The 24,617-nt window shown below is 43.4% G+C and overlaps 1 protein-coding gene across 1 annotated transcript in view; it reads right to left on the bottom strand.

The window, feature by feature from the left end:
• Positions 1–24,617, bottom strand: part of sema4gb (sema domain, immunoglobulin domain (Ig), transmembrane domain (TM) and short cytoplasmic domain, (semaphorin) 4Gb) — a 37,607-nt gene that overhangs the window by 10,781 nt on the left and 2,209 nt on the right. Inside the window, exons 2-9 of the mRNA XM_047609315.1 lie at positions 21,372–21,651; positions 6,635–6,783; positions 6,161–6,223; positions 5,752–5,850; positions 5,565–5,658; positions 3,805–3,918; positions 3,363–3,517; positions 14–189 (exon numbers count right to left, since the gene is read on the bottom strand). Of these exons, the coding sequence (XP_047465271.1) occupies positions 14–189; positions 3,363–3,517; positions 3,805–3,918; positions 5,565–5,658; positions 5,752–5,850; positions 6,161–6,223; positions 6,635–6,783; positions 21,372–21,516 (995 nt within the window). The 5' untranslated portion in view covers positions 21,517–21,651. The remainder of the gene's footprint in view (positions 1–13; positions 190–3,362; positions 3,518–3,804; positions 3,919–5,564; positions 5,659–5,751; positions 5,851–6,160; positions 6,224–6,634; positions 6,784–21,371; positions 21,652–24,617) is intronic.

The raw sequence follows: 24,617 nt of genomic DNA, 5'->3' as shown, positions 1-24,617 counted from the left end.
TGCCTTTTCTTACCATTCCAGGCCAAAGATGCCATAAAAGACGCTACTCTGAGCGTCTCTTCCCTGCAGGACAAACACGTCGCGAAGGATGTTCAGGTGCAGCTCGTATTCTGGGACTGAACACACCATCCTGGCCTTGAGGAAGGAGGTCCACTTCCTCTGCAAGGTCCTCTGGCCACCCCAGTCCGTCTGCAGACAGAAGAGGAGACGACGAGCGGATGAGCGCGCCGTGGGTGGATGATTAGACGGCCGATGCACATGCATGTATTTACTAAAACTCAAATCATAATGTACAAGTGATTATGCACATATAAATAGAGGAGGGGGTGGTGAGGGCGTCCGTGTTCGTGCCCAGACTGTGTCTACTCTAGCACATTTGCGCTAATTGAATTTCAGTAGCAGTGGGAGGCGAGGCAGCAAGAAATTTCTCCCTAAAAGAGTAATTTAGCACAGCTCATTTAGATATGAGGGAACAAAAAAGATAAAGGCCATGCACTTTACTTTTCTCTTTGTCTGAATTAAAGGGGCCTCATCTTTCTTCATTTATGCTTTTGATGTGACTTCTGTTGCTCATTAAAGCGCCAAAGAGCTTAAAGACGCACCTCTTCTAAAACATTAGGAGCACTTCTTCCAATAACGATCAGATGACGGTGTAAGACGAAAGGTGAAGACGAAAAAGTGCACCTTCTTTATCCGCTTAGTTTATTTGTTCTACAGAAAAAAATCTCTGGACATTTGAGGGTGAGTTGGCAGAGAGAGATCCAAGATGGACGCCACCGAGAAAATGACATGCTTATTGTGGAACGAGCTAAAGGGATGCACTGTTAAATTACATTCTACATCAATCAAAGTACAGTCGGGGTCACTGCGCTGTCACGAGGTAAATTCAAATGAAGTCGCGTATGCAAGCAGATATGCCCGTGGGCAAATTAACCCCTGATGCAACGATGCGACAAGAGACATTTCTCTCCTAGCTGGAGATACATGGAACAAAATGGCCAGCGCTAAATGTCAGAACATCACTGATCTCGTCTCCTTTTCATGTCGTCACGTGCGTTCTCTGGGTAAAATAGGTCAACGATTGGCGAGGAAGTGGATGCTGTGTGGCTGCGAGGTGAGAATCAGAGAAGAGGGCAACTGGTAATGCAGCTCAAAAATGGCAAGTCCTCAGAGGTTTCAAGTCAGGGGGGTTACTGCCAGGGCCTCCAGTATCTGCGGATCTGCCTCCAGCCAGCGTGGCGTCTGGCTGCCGCAGGGCTGAGCTGGGGACCAGCTCGACATCTGCATGCGCTGCCGTGGCCTAGTTCAGACTGAGTTATTACACTCTACACTGCTCCGACAACTCCACAGCGCTGGTGAGGAAGAGAGAGGAAGTCCAGACCTTATTTCCAGAAATTACTGAAGGGGCAATCGAGAGAAGACAAAATGTTTGTTCATACGAGGGTTTAAAAAAGGATCCTGAAGATTTTCTTTAGGAATGAACAAAATCGCCCCTTGCGGAAAAGGCAAATTTTGACAAATTACTGTGGAGCAGACTTTAATTTATTAATTATTATTAACTACAGTTCAGTTACAAACCTGCTGCTAACTTCGTCCATGGCATGGAGGTGGATATAGTAGAATCCTACAAAAACTTGGGGGATGTCTTTGACTTAAAATTAATGTTAATACAGAGGTGGTTGCCAAAAAAGGACAACAAAGAATCCACCTTCTCAGAAGACTGAACTCTTTTAATGTAAGTAGGAGGATACAGTACTTGTCTTTAACCGAAAGTCTTTCAACTTAAAGGAATGCAAGAAGACTTGTCCTCGCTCTGGGACGAAAGGGTGGTCAAGAAAGCTAGGGCTATTATTGCGCAACACGACCACATGCTAGCTGCAAATTCTCAGCGTACGTCCTCAAGAGGGTATTTTAAAGCTCCATCTAGGAAAACAAATAGTTATTCCAGATCTTTTATCCCCTCAACTATTAGACCTTTAAATCTAAATCAGTCCATGTGGGAATGAACTCTTACTTTAACACTTACTTTTTTAACATTATTGTTTGTTTCCTGTTAACACACCTAGCCGTTTTGCATCCTTGGGAGACACAGGAGGACACCTGCGGGTTATCTCTGACAGTGTTAGTGTTGATTATTGTTGAATGTTGAGCGCTGGTTGTCGTCTACGTACGCACGGGCACCGCTTATTGCTGTCAAACTGAATTGCCTTGGGGACAAATAACGTTGTATTGAATTGAATGGAACGGAGTAAATGAATATCCAGAAGAACACAACGCTGCTGAGCAAAAAAGGGATTGAATGACAGATTCAACTTGACGCGCTGTCATTCAAAGCTTGGGCACAGCCGGCACAATGTTCCACCTAATGAAGCTGAAGCAGATTTGCCGTGAGATGCATAAGTAAGTTTTAAAACTCCCACAATATGAACACTCTTGACATAACTCTTGATCCGCTTCTCTTTCTCTCTCTCTCATGCCCCAGGTGCCGAGAATAAAGACTTCCCCTGAAATGTCTTGTCATGTTTAAATAAAAGCTTAATGAAGATTGATGGAAATCTACACCCATGCTTGAATGACAAAAAAGACATCGACGTAACGGATGGATGAAGCCAAAAATACCCCGAAGAGGTCGTAAGCTAGGGCTAAGCTACTATTCTTTGAACATGACCGGCCTCAGAACATTTCCCTCGATTCATGAGTGTTGCTCAATGGGTTTCCTGCTCCATTTTCTCTCATACATTCATTCAAATCCCCTTCGCAAGGTGAGACACAACTGCACCACGTCGCCAGCTGTGTCTTTCAGACACTTCTGATCCCTGATTTCAATACAACAAGCGCACTGTGACGGCAATTACAGCGCCGCGGCATGGCTGGAAGAAACAACGGGGAGGAAGAAAGAGAAGGGGGCGGGCGGTCGCAAGTGAAACGAGGTGAAATGGGAGGAAAGAAAAAGAGGAGGAGGAGGAGTGGAAGGTGATAAGGCAATAAAGCGAGAGAGAGAGGGTTTGCCATTGGAGGTGGAGGCTTGTGGACGTGTAGTTTTTGCCTGGCAACAGTGGCACAGGAAGAGCCGCCATCAGAGACAAAAGCGCGATTAGAGACACCCAACTGCTGGTTCATTCGTCACTGAAATTAAGTCGAGAGTGGCAAAATAATTCATTCGCATTTCTCTCTTTATCACTGACATAAAGCAAGAAATCCCACAGTTTCTGAGTCACTGGCAACGCCCTCCGTTTCCCAAGCTTTCTCTCCACGACCTTGCAGGCGCCGTAAAGCTTTTTTTTTTTTGTCGTAGAATTGACTTTTCAAACCGAGAACGCGGTTACGGTCGCTAGCGTTTTCGTTCCCTTGCTCCCTCTGACCTTGCAGACTCGGGCCACCCTGGACACCTTGGTCTGGCTCGGGTAGGCGGCCAGCTCCTGGCTTCTCTCAGTGAAGAAGAAGTAAATCTTGTCGTCGTCGCCGATGGAGCTGTTGATGCTCTCCTTCAGCAGCACCGAGCCGACGAAATCTGCCTCTGTACATGCACAAACACATACACACAAATGCACAGATGTCCAAAGTGTCTCCTTGGAAACGAAAGTTGGAGATTTAAAATATGATTGAGTTACCACAGCGGAGTCAGTTAGAGCTGCAGTGCAGATATTTATTCTCCTATAGGATTTTTTTTTTTTTATGCCGTTGTTGTAACAGTAATGTATGCCAGACATGTACAAAATGGAAATGATGTTTGCCTACTATAAGTGAAAATGTACCGTGTTTGACTAAAGCAAGGTATTTGCTGATTGTTGCATATTTACTTACCCAGAAGCCATCGGGTCGGCGCCTCCTCTGTCCTGAGGGTGGGGAAGGGGAAGTTCCTGCGGACGTCTGGAGAGCTGCGGAACTCGTACTGAGAGGCCGTGAACATCTCACCGTCTGATTGACAGGTCACGCAAAAGTGTCGGTGAAGGATAAATGAAGAAAGGCCCTGATCTGACCCATTACGAAGATGAGTCGGGGGAGAACTGATCTCAAGTGGGCAGCTCAGAGGATCACACTCAGTATCCCAGTGACCATTTACGATTAGATCACAGATCTTTGCTTTATAATGCAACACCTCCAAATCAATGAATCACAATGAATCATGAGAACTGTTGTTATTTAGTTTATTTATTCATATTTTTGAGACTGGTTGAGGGCTCAGATTATAGTCTCCCACCCTGGAAGCATCCATGTGCACAGTAATTTCAATCTCCGGTAATAAAGGTGAAGAAATACAATAACTTAATTCTACATGGCTACTTTGCATGCATTAACATCTATATATCCTGTTTTTTTTTAATGAGGGAATTACACTTAAATGATAATACTATTAAATGACTTCCATTCAGTTTTTTTATTAGTTTACTTTCGTTGAGGTCTGTAGTTAGTTAATGCATGTTAATATCAGGCCTGAACGGCACAAAAAAAGACATTAAGACACAAAAGTTTAATCAGATGTAAATGAAAGCGGTTGGCACACTGCAGCATGAGTAGGCAAACTGTGACCTATTGCTCAGCGTGGTTGTCATACTTGTAGCGGTAATTAGATGTACGCATAGTTCTTATTCTAGTGCGTACTCGAATAATCTGTATCTTAATACAGCAGCGACCTGTATGTAAGGTTTTTATGAGACTATGGTGGGTGGGGGAGGTCGGCCACAGATCTGCCCTGGTTTGGAGAGAACTGATGGGAAACATTTGTAAAATTATCGGTTGCCCATGACCTGATTGTCAAGTGACTACAGACAAAAATTTAGGGGCATCTTGGGCGTTGATTTAAGACATGAAAAGATTTATTTGCCTCGCGCCGCTCGATATGTGACGTGATCTGAATGATGGATCTTTAGAGGCTTGATGATGCTAGCATTTATTTAAAACACTGCTGTGTCTGATTACAGCCTCACAGCCAATACAGCACAACTGTAAACCTCGTCATCATCTCGTTTGACGATGCCATGACGACTTTTTTCTGCTCGGTTCGTTGACCACAGCATTGTCTAGGATATAATCAATATACACCAATTTTCTTAAAGGCTTATAATAAAAAACAACAACATCCACCTGTGCGTGTGTCCAACATACTGCAATATCTATTCTATTCTATTCTATTCTATTCTATTCTATTCTATTCTATTCTATTCTAAAAAAGTGGTACTTGAATTACCGTAACTCACCGATGGACAACAATAAAAATGTGGCTGAACAGTGGGAATTTGCGCTTTCTGGAAAAAAAGCTGCCATTAGGCTATGGTAATGATGATACGCCAGACAGGGGAGGTAAAAACAAAGTTTTTTATACCCTTGAGATGTCAATAAGGTCTTCTAGACAAAAGCAAAACTTCCCAGTGTTCAGGCACACTTTGAATACTGTCACTAGCCCAAACCAATGTGCATTACGGTAATTCAAATACAGCCTGCTTTAACGGATCGCCAGCAATCCGTTAAACAACGTCTCCAACCCTGTACCAATCGCATGTCCATGTCTTTTGGATCAATTTGTTGATCCTACTGATGCAAAAATGCAAATTCATCGCACATACCTACGAGGAGGCCAGTGAACCCCTTCGCTGGGTCATATGGACACCTGTCTCTGCCCTCCTCAAAGCCGGAGGAGAAGCTGAACCGCTCTGCGTCCTTACAGAGAGAAAAGATGGAAAACGTACGATGAATCATTTCATTTGAATTCTAGTCACAGCTCTGCTGAACTTGAATCACACGGGCTCTTACTATATAAGCGCAGAGTGGTTTGAAGGCGTTCGTTCCGCAGACGTACAGGTGAGTCTCATTGTAACGCTGCAGAAAGCGGATGTGGTTGTAACACTCTGTCTGTGGAGAGCAGAGAAAAACGGGTTATTTCCAGCTCCACGTCAAGCGAGAGCTGCAGAGAACAAGTGCCAATGTGTGTCAATGCACCGCATGCAGAGAAGGTGTTTTAATGCCAAAAATTGAAGAGTGAGCATGATTTCTATTAAACTTTTGTCGTTTCTCTTCGTTTCAAGAGGTGAGAAAGGATTATTGACTTTGTTGCTGTCCAGAGGGAACAAAGTTTAATTTATGTTCTCTCATAATAACTCGATCAAAATGGTGTTTTCTGAAAATGAAAAAGCATATAGGGAGTAAAGCTGCAGCCCTGTACCTGATTGTCTCTGCCTTTGTTCAGACACTGCTTCTTCTGTTCAGGGGAAGCATCCCAGTCAATCTGCAAACAATAGGAGGGAAATAGCGACGACTCAGTTAGCACAACAAACAAAGAGAGAAAAATAGGTAAACAGAGAGCTCTGTGGACAAGACGGGGTGAGATAAAGAGAAGTAAACGCATGTGTTTGTGATAAAGGGGGAGAAAAGAAGGACGCTTAATTATCAAAGTGCATCATGTAGTTCTGGCTCTCTTCAGTTAATACTTGAAAAAATGCCCGGTGTATTTAATCCAACATCCATAAATTTGGAGGAACACAATGGAATGTACTCAATCTGCTTAAGGCTATAATTAGTTTCTACTCGTTCAACACTTAAAAAAAATAAATAAAAAAGAAGGAGAAAAGCTTGGTACAGTAGAAGAGGTTTCTCAGCAGTGGAAATTGTGGGGTAATGTGTGGTTCTTGGCACTCACTGCGAGGTTCGCAGGTGTGGAGATGTTGGACGTGTTGAGAGCGTATAGAGCCCCTCTGCCTCCCACGTACAGCAGCCTGGCCTCATCCTCCAGCAGCAGGGTGCTGTAGTTCTTGGAGGAGCCGGTGAAACAAGCGCTGCCCAACATACCTGCAAGTACACAGTCACACAGAATAGAACAGGATGCCATTTACTGTCATCACACAGCGCACAAGTATGTACGAAATAGTGCGAAGAGGGTGTTATTTGCAAAGATGTACGGTCAACGTCGCAGGTTTTTTGAGTTGAAATTCATTCAGTACGACAAGCAAAACATGTCATATTGTTCAGTTTCTACACTGAATTTCCAGAAAAGTTACTATGTCGTTATACACAGATCAGCCGCAACAATAAAACCACTGACAGGAGAAGTGACAGTCTAATCTTATGCTAGGAACATTTGGACCTGGCATTCGTGTGGATGTTACTTAGACATGTACCACCCACCTAGACCAGACCAGGCCCCACCACCACCCCCATAGCAATGACACGTTCCTTGATGGCAGCAGCCACCCCCAGCAGGATGCAGCCTGACACAGACACAAAAAAAACAAGAAAAACAACACAAGGTGTTGACCTGGCCTCCAAATTCACTAGATCCCAAACTGATCAAGTATCCGTGGGATGCACAGAGGCCCCTCCCCTCAACCCACAGGACCCAAAGTCCCCCACTAACAATATTCTACAGCCAGACACCACAGGACAACCTCAGAAGACCCATGTCTATTCTCAAATGAGTCAGAACTGCTTTGGAGGCACAAGGGAGACCTACACAATATTAGGAAAGTGGTCATAATGTTATGCCTTCCTCCATCTTATTACATACTTACAGCTGTATAGCAAATCTGCCTTATTTAGCTCAACAAAAAACTAAATTAAGGAACTAAAACAGTGTTGTTTTGCTCAAACACTAACAAACCCCTTATTTTATAATATATTCACAGCTCAAAATTCCCAACTTGCAGCAGACTGCGAGACTAGACTAAAGCTTCATTCTTTGCTTTGCGCTCATTGCAGAATACCCAGAGTCTACACACACACACACCCTCAAATGAACAATCTCAGCGAGACTGTGTGAGGCCGGGACCCGACAGCAGATCTGGGAGATGGGGGGTAGTCACCGGAGTGACTGTTGAGAGCACTGCGCAGGCAGAATGTGACGATGGGGCACACGGGGGAGGCAAGATTTTAGGGCATTCAGCAGGAATCGTGCCCCAGTAATGCCAAATCACATCATCGCCACTGCCACGGCATCAACAGAATCACTGCTGTGTACATGAGGTGGGGGAGAGAAGAGTTTAAATGGGCCAAAGAAGGGTTATTGAATCATATAAAATAAAATATGTGGCCATTTTCTTTTTTGTTATTCTGTTATTGGTGCACACAAACTGATTATTTATTCATTGTAAAATAATTGGCCCAGTGCACTAAAGTAAATAGTTGAACAGACCCCGATGTAGCACCTCAGAAATTGGGGCAGGTTGAGCTGCTGCTATGAGACGGAGAAAATGAGGGCATTGTTGTTTTTTTTTTTTTTTTTTTTCCTGTAGGTACAGAAGATCTCCCCCAGTGCACAAAGTAGCTTTACAGAGCTTTCATTTGCACAAAAAAAATGAGTGATTAATATCCGATTAACTGAATTTGACGTACAGAAGAATGAAAAGTCCTCATGCAGAAAGAGCAGCTGTCAACTTAGAATAACAGAATAAGTGAATTTATCCACAGTGTTACACTGAGGAATATGAGTCAGCAGAGTGCAGATGGGCTTATTAATCTCCACACATCCTCTCTACCACTCTCCCCTCTGTCTTTTTCCATTATAAACTGATGGCAGCACGCTCTAGCACCCATTATTAAGACAACCTATATTGGGCCTCCACCAATCGATTCACTGTGGCGTGGGGCATTCGCGCTTGTCGCAGTTAATCTGTTCTCCTGTTTGTTGTACATCTGGTGGAGCGAGAAGAGTCCAGAACAGCTGGAAGTGGCAGGGGATCAGTGTGTAGGTAATGAGATGATTAGCCAGCAATGATGTGCCGTGGCTCATAGATTTCAGCATTTGAATTAGATCAGGGTCAGTAGCAACTTAGCAAGGGTGGCTTATGCCAGTGATAGCCATTTGAAGGATCCCATTTAAACCATTGACTGTGGTATGGACAACATATCCCCACTTCCTTGCATTGGCCAAACTGATGCTACTTCACTACCAAGATATGGATGACCCGACCACACTTCCTCTAGACTCACTCGCCTTTCGTTTAATTAATACTGCCCCCTGCTCTAACCCCATCAGCTACAAGGACATGTTGGATTGTACACTGTACTTATTTGTATTTTTATTTATTTCCTTATTTTATAACTCTCACAGTCCCTCTTACGAAGCGGTTGGCATGGCAACTGGTAAAAGTAAGACTAAAACAAAAGGTACTTAGAAAAATTGACTGAACCTGCATCAACACTATATTAACTACCGTAAATGACTGAAACCATCCTTGGGAAAAAAATAAATGAATAAATAAACTGACGTGAATTTCAAGTCCCATTCACTAACATGGAGGAGGTGGAGCTTATGACCTATACTGCAGCCGGTCACCAGGGGGAGCTGTACTTGCTTTGGCTTCTCTTTAGAGGAGTAGCTCCTCCCTTCATCTTTACATTGTCTTTGATTTAAGCCAGTGGGAATAGACCAGACATTAAACAGTTTCACAAATAGCAAACACAAAACAGAAAACTTGAACGTCTCAAACAACAACATCTTTTAGCCATGGACTTTATGAAGATGAATGAACCCTCCCTCACATCTCCCATAAGTTTCCTAAAACCTTCTTTTGAAGCTCAATGTGGCGTCTCCAGTTGTCTCCATCTTGGCAGTGCCCAACTTCAGTTACCTCACAGTCGCAAAATATGCGAGGGAACTATAAGCATAAGCAGCCACTCCCTTTATTTTATATAACTTTAAGTCTTAATATAGGTTAAATGGCTGAGTTATACAAAGTTTAGCTCAAGAGACCAGAATGTTTTTTGTACCAGGCTATAAACATTAAGTTTACTATTTCAAATCTAGTTCACAAATCAAGTTTACAGTGACCCCGAACATTTCAGACAACACAACGACATTTCATTACAGAAAACACAATGACATTTCAGAAAACAGCTTATATTTAATAAATATATAAATTCATATAAAAGCTTAGATTTTATCACGGGTTCTGTCCCATCAGAAACAAGAAGTGTTGTCCCTAACCTTTCCCTAATCTGAAATCGTTGTGCCCTCTGTAATGTTGTTGTGTTTTTTGAAATGTCATTGTGTTTTCTGAAACATCGTTGAGTTTTCTGTAATGTTGTGTTTTCTGAAATGCCGTTGGGTTATTGTGAAATATTTTGACCCTCAGGACGTCTATAGGAACTGACTTCCTTTTTGAGCCAACTTCAAATGGACATTTAAGGAATTGCAGTTTGCTGCACAACACAATGGCTGTGGAATGTCATATGCATTTAAATTAGTACTATTCCTACTCTGTCTTCCACTGGGAACAAAATCTCCCGAGAGCATGAACTGAAAAAAGTTTAAGCTTCTGTTTTCCCTTCTGCTATTACCAGTGTCAGAAATAAGATCAAGAACTTAAAAACTCTACCTGCTGTCAGAGCAGGCAAAGAAGGGGAAAGGTCAGACAAGACAGGAAAGCCACATTGAGCCATCAATATTATATGGAAAACCGCTGAGTCTTTCTAAACATTAAATGCTTGGTAGTAACATTATAGATAAAAGAGCTGACGACATTCAAAATCAGTCAAGTTCCTCTTCAAAACAGGAACTATCATACAATACAGAAGATGAAACTTTCATGTCATATATACTGGGAGCTTTTGCTGGCATGCACTGCCTCTGTGACAAACAGTCAAATAATGCATCAACTGCTAACTTTTGACCGCTGGAAAGTTTCGGTCTTGCCTAAAATACAGATTTTGCTTGGTAGCAAAAAGGTACTTAAGAGCAATATAGAGTCGTATTTATGCACAGAAAATCCGCCGTAATAATGAGCCAAAAAAACTCACATACACTAACCGGTCACAAGTTTTAGAACAGCGCTTAGTATCCTCTGGTATACTTGGACCGGGCTTCATCCTACAGCAAAATAATGACCCAAAACTTTAGTCCAAGCTCTACCAGAACAAGATGAAAAAGACAAAATGGAAAGCAAAGCACCGTACAACTGCCACACATGTCTGGGAACTTCTGCAACAACTGTGAAGAGAAATATTTGATTCCCATTTTAGAATGAAAGAAAAGTCAAAAGTTTAGAATATATTCTAAATGATTTTTAAAAATATATATAATTTCAGTTGTTTATTTGGTCTATGCTTTCATTTCAGAGTAAAATGAGACATTAAACTGCATACACTTCAACAAGTGTGACTGGTAGTGTATAGTTGGGGTCGTCCCTACGCATTTAATTCCTAGGAGCATGAACTGAAAACAACAGATGAAGACAGTTAAGACAGTTAGGTTAGAGACGTACGTCTGGTTCAAATCAGCCGGGAAATCCTGACAAACCAGTTAAAAATTATCATCCCAACTGAAACTGGAGTCCATGTTTATGTAAAATACAAGAAGACAAACATGCACGTCTTCCAGGGACTGTCACCAGAGTATGAAGCAATGCCTCTACTGCTCTAATTCACAATAACCGTGACGATAATGAGGGTGACAGCGAATCTCCCTGTGTATCTGATCTTGCATAATACAACACGAAGAAAAACTGTTAGTAGTTCCCCCATCATCACATGTCAGTTTCCCGCATGATTGTCTGACTGTCACATGGACACAGCGGGCAATGACAGTAGCTTGGTAAGCACTCTCCAGAAAACCAGAGACTGAGTCAGACTGCCACCCACCTTTTTTCATTCCTTCCTACCTACTAGATTTTCATACTGGTTCTGTTGCTGACAGCCACAGGGACCCGCTCACTGGTCAGTAATTAGCTGATCATCATGCTGACTTTTTCAGGCTCGCCATGATTACATGTCACACATGTGACACTGCAGCACAGCAGAGGAAGCAAAAGTTCTTTAACATCAAATTTTTGAATTTTTTTTTAAAGCTGTGGCATTTAATTTGGTGTAATTAGAGTAAATCTCAAAGGGAGGTGACACAAGTGTATGTAAAGTACTTCATTTGGAGGTCAAAGTGAGTGCACTGCTCAGGAAAACTGAAGTTCAAAATTGAACCGGTCCTATTACTTCAGCTCCACTTATGCTCTGCTCATGTTTTGAATCAGCTAAGAGTTAGGCAGTGTCAGGCACTGCCAAAACGGTGATAAGCAGAACCACGCACTGCCAAAACGGTGATAAGAAGAACCACGCACTGCCAAAATGGTGATAAGCAGAACCACCACACTGAGCATCATAGATGGTATTCTGCATTGGTTGTAACCAGTGGTTATTTGAGTTACTGTTGCCTCTCTATCATCTCCAACCAGTCTGCCCATTCTCCTCTGACCTCTCACGCCAACAGGGCATTTTCATCCGCACAACTGACGCTCGCTGGATGTTTCCTCTTTTTCGGACCATTCTCTGTAAACCCTGGAGATGGTTGAAATATTCAGACCAGCCCGTCTGGCACTAACAACCACAACACGTTCAAAGTGACTCACATCCCCTTTTCTTCTCCGTTCTGATGCTACGATACGGTTTGAACTTCAGCAAGTTGTCTTGATCACCTCTACATGCCCAAATACAGCTATTTGTGTTAACAAGCAATTGAACAGGCGTACCTAATAAAGTAGCAAGTGAGTGTTTTCATGTCATAAAATGTAATAAACCATTAAATATATCTTACAATATTCCTGTTTGAAGACGACGTTTCATTCTGTAACTCTCCATGAAATCCACAGCGAGGAACATGTGACCGTCGCTTATTATTCCCGAGTCTCAGATTTGAGTGAGTAACAAGCTGCTCCTCCAACACAGCCAAAGGTCAGGACACGTCAGGAGGGGATTCATCTGAAGGGTTGCTGGAGGGTTTCACTGTCAGAACGGGCCAGGTCCCTAACACTCAAACACACAGGGATACTGTGGACCTGCCTAAAAGGCATTCACACAACAAAACACAGACCTGTACGTAGGAGTATACGTGAGTGGTGACCGTGACAGGGAAAGTCAATGCAAAAAATAGTGCAAAGTCACACGAGGAATACATAAACATGAACAATGTCCTCTTCACAAGAACACTGCATATGCCTCATATATAAAGCTTGTGCAAACACGATGACAAACCAAGGCAAAGTGGAGTGGCCGTAACCCGTGAGTCATCCAAGTGCGAGCAAAATCCTTGGTTTGTATCTTATAAAAATAGTGGCTGCGTGATTCAACGAGCACGGGCACCGACGAGCACGACTACGGTGACACAAACTGTCCGTGGCTCCAAGGCAGCACAGAGGCACAAGCGACCTTGGTCTCAGATCTAATGTGACGCGGCCGTGTGTTGCTTCTCGATCTCAACTGACAGGGCGCTCGGAGACGTACGAAAGGGAAAACTAATTTACAGGTTTGTCCGAATCACAGGAGCGAAAATCAATGTTCCGCGATTACAGATGTGCTCTGAAACCCAAGTCGGCTGCATGTGACGATTTGAAAATAAACCGAATGCACACACAGTACAAAGTGCAACACACTTGTAGAGCGTGTACTCGGTGCAGGAAATGCTGTGACATAGCATTAGATGGCTCTACATAGCTGAAATATTATTTTAATTTTACAAATGTTAAGGTTTAGGCTCAAAAACAAATGGGTGTACATATGGAGAATGTGGTGACAAGAGACTATCAAATGTTAAAGAAATCCACCGTTAGACGAAAAAGTCTTTTGGTGAACCGAGTACCAACTTTGAGGCAACCGAGACTGATACATAACTACAAGACTGATGCACAGAGTTCCCCAAACATTTACCTCAAGAAAACACAGTCCACGACTTCCACTACCACTAAATTCAGCGTGCTGATAGAGTACCGGGGGAGTCAACATGGAGCAGTAGTGGTGCTTGCTTTGTTTTCAAATAGAAGAAAAGCTAGCTCCATACGCTAGCAATATTTTCCACTGGGTTCATTTGATGTGTGGCAAGCAGAGCCTGCAGCTACGAAGTGATGTGCGATGAGTGAATCTCTTTGTACGTGGACGGGGCATAAATGTTAGGAAAACATCATTTTTTTTGTAGTCTAAAGCTACTTTTGTCAAGGTCTGCCCCCGACAAACAACACCTTTCACCTTCCGCGTAGTCCTTCAATCTGCCGTTACGATAAAATCGGTGCGGCTACGTAGGCACAAATAACACAAATGAAAACATAGCATTTGAACTCTTTATCGGCGCCTCTGTGAATATTAAATTAAGAAGAGACCCACGCAGGTGCCGACCTGCTGTTCCCTAAAGTTGCCGCTGTGAATTCACAGCTCTCAAACATACAAACACACTCTGTGCACCTTGCTGAAAAATCAATGAGGAAAGTCAACAGAGCACTGAGGAGTGCCAGACGCCTTTTACCCCGCTTGCTGGTTTCATCATTTTATGTGAATATACACTACAGGCCAAAGATCAAATTTGTACATAAAAGATCTTAGTTTCATTGGTCTACTTTGCATCAAAGTAATCACAATTATTATAGAAGGAGTAACTTATCAGAAGGCATTTTACTATCATTTTTCTTGCTTAGATTTATTCAAAGTGACCTCCTCTGGCTTTAACGACAGCATGGCATATGTGACGCATTTATTTGTATGCAGACTCTCAAAAGCCAAAGAATTAAATCTTCTTGGTCCTAAAACTAAGTCCTTCTTTCCTTTTGCTGACATTTATTCTGAAATGTTCTGGTAACATTAATGTACACCTAAAGGTAAATTGAGGAACATGGTGCACATCAGTAAAAAAAAAAAAAAAGTCTGATCATGCATTAAATACATCCCACAACATATGTATAACTCGTGCTTTTTCTTAAGAAAGAGGTTGTGAACAGAAACTTAACGATGCTTCCAAACTCCAAACAGGCGGAGAGGTCAAAACACGAGTTCGTCAGAAACCACCAACAGGTTTTTCCAGCGATTACACATACTGGACTTTGCTTATCGTTTTTTTTTCCCGAAAGGGGAGTGAAGAGATCTCTGCAAGTGACTCTCTGAGGAGTGTGTTTACCAGAATGAGCGTGTTTCAACACTGAGCCGTCGCAGGTGGTGCAGGCAGAATGTGCGCACTCGCGCTCAGACGAAGCTGTAATCCTCCGTGCGGGATCCAAGACGATAGTAAATCTAGCGCATGTTTGTTTGTTTGTGTGTGTGCGACTTCCTGTGTGACTCACTGATCACTGGACTCGTTATGGAGAGCGTGTGACACACACACACACAAACACACACACACACACATAAACACGTGCTTAAAGGGAGTTTTGGGAACAAGCGCCGGAAGGAAAAGCTGACTTAACTCATTTGGACAGCAATCAGGGCTGTCAGTTTTCGTCAACTTTAGCCACATTATATAAGCATCTCTTTATTTCTTAACCCGGCGCCCAAAGAGTCGATGACCGTGACTGTGTGTTTTGCGTAAGCGGCCGTATAAGAACATAGGCCGAGGTGGAAAATGTGAGGTGCATCGGTCCGTCCTCTGCTGAATCCATCATTTTCCATAGCAGGACATCCACCATTAGCCACAGGCATGTACAGTCCAGCAAGTATTCAAACTGAAACAGCAGTACTGTTGCCACGGTTACCCACAGGTCAACGCAACACTATCTAAAACTAGCCTGATAATCAAGATAAACTGTCAGGGTATTCATTCAGGCTGATGTTTCCTGGCGAGAGGAGGGATATTGGTGATATTTTGCCCTAGCCCTATTTTCAAAAGCTGCTTTAACATTCCTAAGCGTTGATTTAGGAGCTGTTAAGCCTCGTAACAAGCTGCCAGTCTCACGCATGTTGCGGTTTTTCTGTCAGTGTTAATCATAAATGCAGCTGCTTATGTAGGAATTTGTAATATTTGATTGGTTTCACCAACTATAGATGTGAGTGGCATCCTTAAAGGGTCACTCAAGTATCTCCTCTGTAACAGTATTTTTAGTCATATTTTTATATGATCCGGTTTTGAAACACAAATACATGGGATATGAATTCTGAAAAATAAATAAATAAATAAATAAATCCAATGAGGACTGTTCACATGTCTGTGATTCACAGGACTCTCTCTGCTTTGTTTTTTTTTTTTTTTTTCTGACCATGGGTGGAGAGTGTGAACTGTGAAGTGCAGGAAAAATGACACATATCGTTGTCAGGCTGCTGCCACACTTATTATCTTTCCGCTCGGGTCAAATGCATTCGGGATCGGGTCAGTGTTCCCAGGTCTGTTTGAACTATAACATGCTGTCAGAGAGTGGACAGGTTTCCCACTTACACCATGTGAGTCAAATCAAGACCTGAAGTATAAATAAAATTATATGTGAACTGTTTTATATCTATCTATCTATCTATCTATCTATCTATCTATCTATCTATCTATCTATCTATCTATCTATCTATCTATCTATCTATCTATCTATCTATCTATCTATCTATCTATCTATATATCTATCTATCTACCACTGCCACTACCATCAACCAAATTAAAGGCATAAAAACCTAGAACAGGGGTGTTCAATGTTTCTCACACCCAGGACCCCAAACTGATGGAGAGATTGAGCAGGGACCCCTACCTACTATTTGTGTTCTATGTTAAAGTCGGCCTCAGCCATTCAAATAACACACAGGTGTAAACACAAACATACCTGACATAAACATACATACACAGGATTTCTCCTGGGGACTTGATAGAGTCTCTTTAAATTTGTGGGGGAAAACTAAAAAACATATATAAAAAATGTCTAATCAACCAAAGGTTTTGTAACCTGAGTCAAACAGGAAGCAGTAAAACCTGCAGGTTCCTCAAATCTACACATGAGGCTGGTTTCAAAAGTGGGTCACGCCTCATGGACCTCTAAGTTAAAATGTTCAACTTTTAATCAGAAATAAATATGTCTACAGCCTGGTACAAAAAATGTTTTTAATTTTAATTTCTTGAGTGCACCTCTAATTTTTTTATAACTCGCACATTTAAATTATAATAGGGCTTAAAACGAGGCATAATTAAGAGCATGGCCGCTTTGAGTGACAGGTTGCCACTTGTCACGCGCCTCCCTCAGGTCACCTGACGGTTCACCTCTTTACATCAGAGATCATCAGAGAGATCGCTTGTTATGTGTCGCATCTAGGTGACAGCGTTGTGCTCACCGTGATATTGATAATGACACAAACCCATTTTTTTTTATAGCTTGTGTCAGAGCCAAGGTTGTCGTTGAAATCTGAGCAACCAGGCAGATCGCCGAACGAGATGAAACACACACGGGACGCTAGTAGCTCTAGTGTCATCTGAGGTCTTGCTCGCTTCTCGCTTGTCAGCAAATCACCAGTGAGATCCTTTCACAATCACACATTAGCACGACCAGATCAAAACGTCACGGGAATCTCAGTGGATCTGATGGTCGAGAGCCTGAAATATCAACAGAGCGTAAAAAGCAAAACGGCGCCAACGTGGTGTAACATCGTGGTCATGCTAAGGTGAAGATTACACACCGACACACCAAGCAGCCTTGGACGGGCTGATAATTTGAGCAAATTATCGCCGCGATCTATTTTCAAATATGCTGTAGATGCAGCTGCTGAGGCTGCTTGCTTAGAAAATAACAGACTTTGCAGAGCGGCAAATTGGCGACGATCAGAAGTCTGGCTCCTCAATTACTATGCTGGATCTAGAAAACACTTCATCTACAATAAAGCGTCAAACTGGCTTTGTGATTGTCACAATAATAACAGTGTGGAAGACCTATTATTCTATCGCAGCTTCTCACCGAGGCAACAGACAACTTACACTGCATCAATATTTCACAAGTGCATTACTTCAGGTCTGGTGGCATGAGCAGGAAAAACCAAAGCAAGTTCAAAACACAGTCAAGCATTAGCTTCACCTCTGGGAGAGGTAACAAGTCACTTGTTAACAGAGTTTAGGCTATTTTTTTCCAATTTCCCCCTAAAATTGGGTTTGAGAAATGCTAGATTATTGAGTAAAGAGAGATTGTTTTTGGAGACTTGTGCCCCTTTTTTTTGAGTTTCATGAATCACTGTAATGTGAGTTCAGTGGGATCTATCGAGACAACGTCCACACAATAAGATTGACCCAGATGTCGCGGTGTTGAGTTTATGTTATGAACTTTTTGAGTGGTTTTGTTCAGTTCCTGCTTTGTTTTGATTGGATCCTTTTATCTGTGGTTATGACAGGAGATGTTGTGTGGACAAAATGCTTGGTGTTCGAGCGATCACATGAACCACAAGCCATGAGAACACCACTGCAAGTCATCTTCTGGCATCTAGAAACCACTGAAGCTCCAGTTTTAGCTTTAGCAAGCTAACGGTTGGGTTACGTAGGGTCATGTAGGAAACATAAAGGCATATTGAAAGCATGATAAGCACGTCAGGAATGTGAACATTTTGAAATGATATTATAGCAATCATGAACTACAACTAAATTACAATGAACTCAAGATTCACATCCGTCGTTTCTGAAAACAAATGTCGTGATCTGAGAATATGTCCATACCCGCCCTTGCAATAATTGAATGTGTCTTGTTACCCTCGCCTTATTGGTGTCTGCGATCTCTCCCCGTCTCATTGTCAGTTTCATCTTTGCTCTATGTCTGTGATGTCCTCTGTTATGTGTTTGTGATGAAGTCCTCCTCATTAGTACTTTACGTAGACTCTTTTGTTGTTCTTTGTTGTCAGCCTTTCTTTGTTCTGTTTTTTTGGATGAGATTGTTTACCTTCACTGGTTCAGTTTACCAGCTTTTTATCAAAGCTCTAATTAAAACCTCCTGTTTCCCTGCATGTTGGTCACTTATGGTTATTTACCTACTTATTAAAACCTCCTTGGCAACATTAGCATTTCTTTGCGACCAACATTCTTTGTCCTTTGAGCTCTTCTTTGGTCTCCACCAACTCCAAACGGAAACATTTAGCTCTTTAGCTGCAAAACGCTTGTCTGCGTTTACCAGCTCACCATCTTGTCTGTCTGCCTAGTGGTGCTGATCAGACACGAGAGACTCAACAGAACCTTTTCAGCCGACGAGCGAGGTGAGCCTGCAATGTAATGTAATCTAAGAAAAATGATTCATCAGAATAGTCTCTTTTACTCCTTTTGTTTGACGCCTCCGATGCTACCATTCCTCTAGATTTGCATCCGAGAGCGAATAAAGTCTTTTATCTTCTCACAAATCTCCTTCTCTCCCTCTGATACAGTGTTTTCTCATCCTCCCACTCATGCAGGCCATTAGTAAAGCATACCATAAATTAATGGATGCGGCCTCACCCCAGCTAAGAAACACAATATAAGTCCTCCCACACGAGCCTCCCACAGGTGCCGTAGTGACACCCACATATCATCTTTATCGCCGACGTGCGTCTCCATCAGGGGCAACACATGCGGTCCGATTTTTTCGCGACACTATATGCGCGCACGGGGAGCGAAGCGCACGCGCGTTTACAGAGCACTCACGCTGATGGAACGCGTGGTGACACACGTGCACATCCCGCACCCTCACATGCTTCCCCCGGTGATTAGTAAGTAGGTCAAGGACAAGTTTCTATGAGGGCGGAGAGAGAGAAATAAAAAGCCGTAATGACAGACAGGCTCTGGCTGCAGCACGGAAAAGTGGCCGCAGTAAGCATATGTGTGCATGTATGATTTATGATCCTCGGTCGAGTCGGGAGATATGTAAATAAGTAGCCAGAAGCATGACAATAAGTTCTGTCTATCATGCGCTTACACATTTACTTAATGAGGCTTAATGAATTGGCCCTGTCTAATGAACTCTTCATCGTCAATCGAGTGTGTCTTTCCATTTGTTTGATAAATAAACAACTGATTTTCATAATTAGCCCAAGGCTTCGGCTCCCGGTGGCTGCAGTAAACAACTCCACAATTATATAAAAGTCTTGCCGCAATCAGTATTTGTATTCAGTTTTTCGGTGTGTGCGTATAAATACGTCACCCTAATTATTTCTCCACGCCACACAACAAATTGGCGCATTTTTTAAGACGGATGTCGCGTCTCTGCCACCGAACGGCAAACCGTAAAAAAAAAATCATCCATCATCTCAGGTTGGAAATGCACCAGAAGCGGAGAAAGACGCTCGGCGTCCGTTACATCCCCGTCTCTCGGGGTGATTGGGATTCAGAACGTAGAGCAGCACATCCACCCTTCTCCAAAACATCATCTCACTCTGCAACCCTCTCAACAGCTTTAATGACATTGCGCCGGAGAGCTCGGCCGGCGATAGAGCCGGCCTTGTTCACTCCGCCGGTCTGCTAATAATACTCATCCTTAGAGGAGGGAAGAAGAGAAAAGTGGAGAGGGGTGGAGAGGAGGTAAGAGCCGGAGTTCCCTTCCCGCCGCAGCTGCAACGGTAGCCTCTGCCGCAGTGATACGGGGGTGAGGACGGAGGGAGGGGAAAGGTGAGCCGGTGGGAAGGGGAGAGGGGTGCTGCTGATGTGTGGAAATTTCCCGCTCTGTGGCAAAACACAGCCATTCAGCAGTATTTTCTGCACGGACACTAATCAGGTCTACTGCGCTCAGGTTCTCTTTTAAGGAGGCCTCTTGTCTATTGTTTCATTAGAAGTGTTTGCTGAGCCGTGTGATCTAGGACAGGGCATGAGAGAGGCGATTAATAACTCTGAGCAGGAAGGAGCTGTCTACGGAGCCAACTTCGAAAACTGTGCCACTTCTATAGTGGGGAGGGGGGCGGGGAGCAGTCGGAGCAGCTGCAAATAAGGGCAACGAGGGGAGGGTTTTACTGGCCTTGTGCACGTGTGTTTGCATGGATGCATCTAGAACTGGGTTTTTTTGACAGGTCGGACCCCCACCAAGACAAATGTCACTGCTGCTCTTTGTCCCATTTCTATTTGGGTGATTAGCTTGTTGCCATGTTTTGCATCTGCTGCTGCCGCCATACTACTTTGGGGGATATAAACAGGAAGTCTAAGGTACTGGAAGACAAAGCAAGGAATATTATCCCCGCATTCACTTTCAGGCAACATTTGATATATTTAACATCTTTTCGGTTGCCTTTATAGGTCACACACCTCTCCTTGGTATCAGGACGCAGTCCAAACAGTAGTTAGAAGACTCAATCCACTCGGAGGAATTTGAAGCTAGAAGGACTATTTCATCCTAGGTCATCATTTTAATTATGACCTCTGGAAAATTGAGAAACTAGTCCTCTAAAATAACTTGATTATCAATCTTGGTTTTTATAAAGGCTGCTGGTTCAAGCAGGGGGCTGCTGCTCCACCGTGCACAACATCCGCCATATTGCCACTGATAGCCAATATCTGTTTACATTTTAAATGTGCCAAACTCCCTATTAACTTGCAATCCTTGTTTCCAATGTACCCATATGTCACAGTAATCCTAAAACCTGAGATGTGAAAACATTAAATTAAGAAGTAGAAGAAGTACTGTACTGGAATGCACCTGTCCCTTTCAGCTCCTACCTCCAAATATCTCTCCAGCCGCACCTAGAGGCTCTACCTGAAGTGAACCCGTGAGTAGTTGCGCAGGATTAGGTTTCACCCTCACCTTTAGAGAAGACTGTGGTCCTGGGAGTGACATCCAGGTCCAGGGACGGGCTGAAGGGGAAGGCCCGCAGCTGCGACAGCCCGTTGAAGAGCACGAGGAGCAGCAGCGGGAGCAGGATTGTCTGCACTGATCTCTGGTCTCCCATGTTTAAACACACGGGTCTGGGTCCAAGCACAGCCGCACTCGCACTCAAGTTTGTTCAGGGCAAAGGCCGCGTGTCTCCGGGCCGAGCAGCGAACAGGAGCAAACTCTTTGATTGTTCTCCAGCTGTGAACTCAGTCTGTGCAGAGAAAGAGAAAATCGAGTGAGTAATTAAAAGACAAAGAAGACATCAAATAAAAACTGCTTTTGTGTTGAGGCGGAAGTAGAAGGAAAGGAGCAAAATGTGCATCTCAAAACTGTGATTATTTCTTCTTTCTACCACTGGCAGACGCTGGATGACACTAAGCAAAGGTTATAAGCGTGTCAAGAAATTAAAAATATTCCCAAATGTTCACCAGAGGCAGGCCTTGTGAACTTCAATGAACAGAAGTGCCATATAAACCTTCGTGTCTACTTGACAGCGTGAGCAGAAAATTACTTGCTGACATGCATCATCACTCTGTGATTACAACCAATTAGCCGAAGAGAATGAGTGAGGTGCCGTTACATAAAAGACCACTTAAAAAGTTTGGGAAGTTGAATAATGTGCCCTTGTGATGCGATACTGCAACACACAACTCACATCTCTTAATTAGCGGTGTGCACTCCGGAGCAGCATGATGGATAATCTAGAGATTAGGCCCCGTGCCATGAGCGCAATCTCCGCCTGGCTGCTCGTTCTCTGCCTCTGTCGCTGATCAAAGGGTCAACACTGAGAATCCTGGTCTGTGACGCAGCGACGCTGGAGAATTCCCAGCTTACTCTCTGACCGCTCTCTTAGCAGTTTGGGTGCTAAGATCTGAAAACTAACCTGTGAGGTGACAAATTAGAAGATCAGGCGGGGAAGAGTTACCTACACCTCGTTTCTCAATGGAATATCCATGAGTCATATATAACGCCTCATGCTTGCTCACTCCCGCCAGCAGCTTCAGATAACCTACTCTACCTATGCTGAGTTAATGGAGACAATTACACAACATTGTACTTAACATCTTGGAGGTTTGGAGCTGAGGAGCTGAGTTTACTCAATTTATGCATAAATTGAGTAAACCGGTGAGTTTCATATCTAAAAAAAATGTGTCCATGGAGAAATTAGCCAATTAGACCAAACTCTGTAAATATGTTTTCTTCTGCTATAAAGTTGGAGTTCTGTGTGGACTGAGAAACTTTTGAAATCAGCCTCATGGGTGGATCAGTTTTTGGCACTTGCCTTCATTCTTCTGCCCCTAGTTTAAGTGAAGCTGTTTCTCTTACGAATATCAGCCACAACATTAAAACCCCTGACAGCAGGAACGAATTGCATTGCCCATCTTGTAACAATTCAATGTTCTGCTGGGCCTGGCGTTCATGTGGATGTCACTTAGACATGTCGCACCCAGCTAGACCAGACGCGTAGCAATGACACTCCATGATGGCAGCAGCCACCCCCAACAGGATGCAGCCTGACACAGACACACACACACACAAAAACGGTTTAGGAACAACTCAAAAAACATGAAAAACAGCACAAGGTTTCGACCTGGCCTCCAGACTCACTAGATCCCAAACTGATCAAGTATCTATGGGATGATCCACCCGCCCTCAACCCACAGGACCCAAAGGCCCCCCACTAACAACATCCTGTTACCAGACACCGCAGGACACCCTCAGAAGACCCATGTCCATTCTCTGATGTGTCACAACTGTTTTGGAGGCGCAAAGGAGACCTACACAATGTTGGGGAGGTGGTCATAATGTTATGCGAGATCAGTGTATGCTTTTCAGTGGAGGGAGACAAATCAAATGATGACGACTGATCAGACTCAAGTTGTTTAACCAAAAATGTGTCCATTTACATATTTGGTCGCTTTTCTCCATGTTTATGAATAGCAATAAGTTTAATTTTTATACCTTAAAAAGATAATGCTACTTAATCCTTCTGTGCAAAATCTAGCAAATGGTCCAAGAAAGACTGCTGCTGCCTAGATGTGAAGGAAGCATTCAGAGGAAGGGTCACAGCCTAAAAAGAAAGCGATCAACAGACTGGTGTGGCCTTGCGTCAGTGTAGAGTGGTGGAAAACCAGGCGAAAAAGAAATTAAAAGGAATTTAAAAACACTACCACCTAAGAGAACTAAACTTTTTTTTCTCGTGTGCATTAGTGTTCCTTTGATCCTGCAAACCTTTGTGTGTGAATGAAAGAGTGAGTGCGACACGTGTCTCCTGCTAGACTGTTTCAAATGTTACTCCGGAGACGCTGTCCGAAAACAGTGACAAATGGAGGACAGCAGCAGCTGAATGCTGGCGAGAAGCCCTTCGTTGCCCTTTTGTCATCAGCTGCCGTCATGTAACACGCAGCAAACACGCCATTGTCTAGACACATCTGCACTGACGCCATGTGTGCCGCTGGAAACGTCGTTGACAACGCTGCGATTGCCACACGTGATGAATCCAGGAGGGAAAGGTAAACACATCTGCCTCAGCGGAGGCACGAACAGCGTGACGTGCGTGAGGGGAGACAGGAGGAATTGAACGAACCAGCGGGCGCAAAACACCTCGTGATCAATACTTTCCTGGCTATTGATCCACAGAGCAGGGCAGATCTGCTGGGACACCTGAAACTGGGTTCGGTGACGGCCGGTCTTCCGTTTGGCGCATAACTTGAAATGAAGTCACTACTCGTGTCCAGAATACGAAAGGTTTCCAGAGTATGACGTTGTTCCCAATATGAGAATCTGTCAGGGAGGCCAGAGTGATTTGCAGCGGTGTGACATTTCTACAGAAAAATCAATGAAAGAGGTAAGCTATTCTGGCACTTCCTTTAAACCGATGCCACTTAAAATGCCACACAAGCCGTCAGACCTTTGATTACTACTATCCCTTTACCGGGGGTTATGTAGTGTGTTCTGTATGCTATGCTTAATATTTAATATAGTATTCTTTTTAATCCCAAACCATTGAGCTCTGGCACACATCCATAAATGAGATTACGTACGCCACGGGGGAAGAAGAGTGGGTTCATCCTGTGGGCCACATTCACTGGGGTATAAATATAATTAAGCTGCCTACTGATTACCTCTAGTCTGTTTACATTGAAAATATACGAAAGCTGCGAAAGAACTGTTTTC

Source organism: Mugil cephalus, chromosome 16 (genome assembly GCF_022458985.1).
Source record: "Mugil cephalus isolate CIBA_MC_2020 chromosome 16, CIBA_Mcephalus_1.1, whole genome shotgun sequence".
NCBI classification, from domain to species: Eukaryota; Metazoa; Chordata; class Actinopteri; order Mugiliformes; family Mugilidae; genus Mugil; species Mugil cephalus.
Note: the sequence above shows the minus strand (reverse complement) of the source record. Positions and strands in the feature narration are given on the sequence as shown.